The sequence below is a fragment of the Amaranthus tricolor genome, chromosome 15 (assembly GCF_026212465.1).
Source record: "Amaranthus tricolor cultivar Red isolate AtriRed21 chromosome 15, ASM2621246v1, whole genome shotgun sequence".
In the NCBI taxonomy this organism is placed as follows: Eukaryota; Viridiplantae; Streptophyta; class Magnoliopsida; order Caryophyllales; family Amaranthaceae; genus Amaranthus; species Amaranthus tricolor.
The window spans coordinates 339,963-343,425 of NC_080061.1; the positions used below are offsets into that span (position 1 = coordinate 339,963).

Here is a 3,463-nt window from a genome sequence, read left to right on the forward strand (position 1 = left end):
AGATAATTCAAATTAATATATCAGATATTTAAGTACAAATTAATATTACATCTAATAAATAGATGTGTCTTATTTCGTGGTAATGCAAGAAGGAAGTACTAATTATTTAGATTAATAATAACTTTTGATTTTATAGAAGGAAAGTGTTTATACCATGTATTAGAGAAATTGTACAATTTGTGAAGAATCTATACAATGAATGAGTTAAAGAATTGCAAAATAAATGTGTAATAAGAAGATAAATTTTACACTACAAATTAATATTTGTACTCCATTTTTATTTGTAAATTATAATGTACTTCAATTAGTTGACTTTGAGTTGGTCATTGATGTACATATGCAACATTTATAAGAGACTATAGTTTACGATATTCATAGGCTACTGGATAAAACGTTGACGATATTCAAATTAATAAAGTGTTATTTATTTCTCATAATTGAATTTGTCAACAAACAATAATATGCAATTATACATATCATCAAAAACACTATAGTTTACGTACAAATTCTTTAAAGTTTAAATATCGAGGAATTTTTATTAACACTAAAAACATCTAATTTAATTGATTGATACACTTAATTTACTTCTATTTATTTTATTTTCAAAAAATTAAAAATTTATACCGATTAGATACGACATCGCAATAATTTAATTACTTCTATTTGAGGCATCACAATACGAGGAAAAAACTCTAATATTGAGCTCGAACAAGAGGTGATTGAGGCAATGGAGAATGAGGAGATCCAATTTGGGAAACCCCCATTAAATCATCCAATCTTCTATTTGATAACCTTAGCTGAAGATTGTTTTGATGCCAACATTTCCTCTTTGCAGGTGTAACAACAGGCTTTACCACCTTTTGTGCAGCAAATTTTCTAATCCTTCTTAAAGCAACTTGCATTGTTTCATCATCCATGTTAGCAATACATACTCTGAACCATCCTGCTTCCTTACAATGAAATGAACAACCTGGCGATACATTTATCTTCACCTCATTAATAATCACTCGCCACAACGCGAGCTCTCCTTCTTCGGTTGGATTCTCCTCAATAAGTTGCCTCAAATCCATCCACACAAACAGTCCTGCATTGCTTTTCAAGCATTGAATTCCAACTTGGTTAAGTCCCCAAGTGAACATATTGTGTCGAATTTCGAGTCTTTTACTACTCTCAGTCAAGAATTTGTCCATAAACTCATCATCTGACAGCATGGAAGCAACAAGAGTCTGTGTTTGGGTAGAAACAAGGCCAAAACTCGACATTTTTCTTGCACAACTTACAACATCATCGTTATAAGAGTACACGATCCCCACTCGAAAGCCAGGGAAACCTAAGTCTTTCGAGAGGCTATACACGATGTGTATGAGATCCGGGTTGTGTTTTTGGTCTAATAGTATCTCGGCTATGCTAACAAAGTTAGGATAACCAAATACAGTTGCCCCATAAATCTCATCACATACTAAATGGATATTTTTATCAGTTGTAAAAGCTAAGATGTTTTTTAAGGTTACCCTGTCTAGGACAGTGCCTAATGGGTTTGATGGGTTGGTTATAATTAAACCTTTGACTATAATGTTGTCTTCTTGAGCTTTTCTATATGCCTTTTCTAAGGCTAATTTTGTTACTTTGAAGTTGTTTGAGCTGTGACATTCAACTGGTATAAGTTGTACCCCTGTTCTCCACCTCAAATCTCTATCAAATCTGTAAATCATTCACAAATAAAATATTTAGTGGGTTGTTATTTTCTTTCGATGATTAAAACAATAAGTCAAATTCAGTAAAAATCATGCAATAAAAAGAAAAAACTAAAAATAAATTCTATATACTAAAAATAAAAAATAAGATAATGAGAACACTAGCCACCTAACATTTAAAATTATTATCTTCTTTATTAATAATTATTGTTGCTACCAAAAAAGGTACTACTTACTTGCTAGTATCCAAATAAAGAAGACAAAATGAGATAATACAAAGAGTCCAAGAGTGATACGTACGCAGGATAGTAAGGTGTAGGAACCAGGAAGGCTTCACCAGGGTTGGCCAAGCAAAATACCATCATTTCATGGGCTCCAGTTGCTCCTCCACTCATAACTATTCTATCTGGCTCAAATCTCACCTTATTGCCCCTCACTTTCTCCATCAATTTTGCTACTGCCTGAAAATAATAATTTGCAACATTAATTAATTAGTTTTATATTTCTTATTACTCTATTAATTACTCTACTTCGTTAAAAGTGTAAATGCAACATAAGTCTTCTCGTTGGAGTAAAACTCGACACAAGTAACTCTTAGAGAGTTGAATTAACCTGGTTGACTATGTGGGTGATCGAACACGAGCATAATTTATTATTATTATTATTATTATTATTATTATTATTATTTTACAATTAACTAATTACTGGATGGAAAATGAATTGAAAATTACATTTCTAAACTGTGGTAAACCATGGTAATCCTGAAAGATGGCAATATCTTTGAAGGAATCAACTCCTTCAACAGTACAGATGGAAGCTTCTGGGTTTTTCATAATCCAGTCTTTCACCAAATCGAAGCAAAGCTGCAAAATTTTAGCACACAAAACAGAATTAACTTGGTATAATCTTCTAAAACTTATCAATATTATTATCATATTATGCTAGAAATAAATCAATACTAACTACATCGTACGTCATTAGTACTTATAATAGTGTGATTAATTGGTACCTGATTTTCAGCAAGACCCATCTGAATAACACCTCGAGGATTATTGACAGGGTGAAAAGGGTTATTTTCATAAGCTTTCCACCCATCAAAATAGGCTGATTCTTCACCATGCCCATTTCCTGCTGCCATTTTTGATAACACTTCCTTCACCATTATTTATGACAAAGAATATTTGATTTATTTTCCTAAAAATTAACTTATTAAATCGAATGAAAGAATAAATTAAATGGAATGAAAAAAAAATAGTGTATGCAGAAGATAAATTAATCTTATTTGGTGTTTGAATTAAGCTTTAGAATTGAATGAAAAAATGGAATGTTATTGTATATGTCTATATATAGAGGGGAGCAGAAGAATGCAATGGAAAATAATTGATTATGGTTGAAACTTGAAAGATCGTACAAATAGTTGGCACTTGAATATTTTGCAAGGAATTAGTTGAAGATTTATGGTAGGAGTTGGTATTAATTACTTGATAGCCAGTTTATATACTCCATATAATGTAGTAGTAGTTTGTAAATGTAGTAGGAAGTTTCCCGTGGTGGGGACTCATCCATATAATTCTATACCTTCGCTGCGTCGTCCAAGCTTAGACTAGACTAGAGAGATGCCCATCAGCGGTATTATACTTGTCTTCAACATGACCAACGTACAATAACTTACTCTCCTTATGTTTTCAACCGCTTTAACTATTCCTTAATAATATTACTTGTCTCACAGCCTTTAATAGCATATTTATGGAGACAGAAAAGTATTGAAC

At 31.6% G+C, this 3,463-nt stretch overlaps 1 protein-coding gene across 1 annotated transcript; it reads right to left on the reverse strand.

Moving 5' to 3' along the window:
• Positions 1–414: 414 nt before the first annotated feature.
• On the reverse strand, positions 415–3,463 carry LOC130801543 (1-aminocyclopropane-1-carboxylate synthase-like). Its single transcript, XM_057665413.1, has 4 exons — positions 2,704–3,463; positions 2,426–2,557; positions 1,995–2,155; positions 415–1,701 (listed from the first exon to the last, which is right to left on the reverse strand). Exons 1-4 carry the CDS (start codon positions 2,854–2,856, stop codon positions 693–695), a joined length of 1,455 nt encoding a protein of 484 aa, XP_057521396.1. The 5' UTR covers positions 2,857–3,463; the 3' UTR covers positions 415–692.

Excerpts from the sequence above, each read along its gene's own strand:
- LOC130801543 (XM_057665413.1), bottom strand. The coding sequence starts at position 2,856 with ATGGTGAAGGAAGTGTTATCAAAAATGGCAGCAGGAAATGGGCATGGT. Across the intron at positions 2,156-2,425 it reads GTTTACCACAGTTTAGAAAT|GCAGTAGCAAAATTGATGGA; the intron begins GTAATTTTCAAT and ends TATTATTTTCAG. Across the intron at positions 1,702-1,994 it reads CCTACACCTTACTATCCTGC|ATTTGATAGAGATTTGAGGT; the intron begins GTACGTATCACT and ends AATGATTTACAG.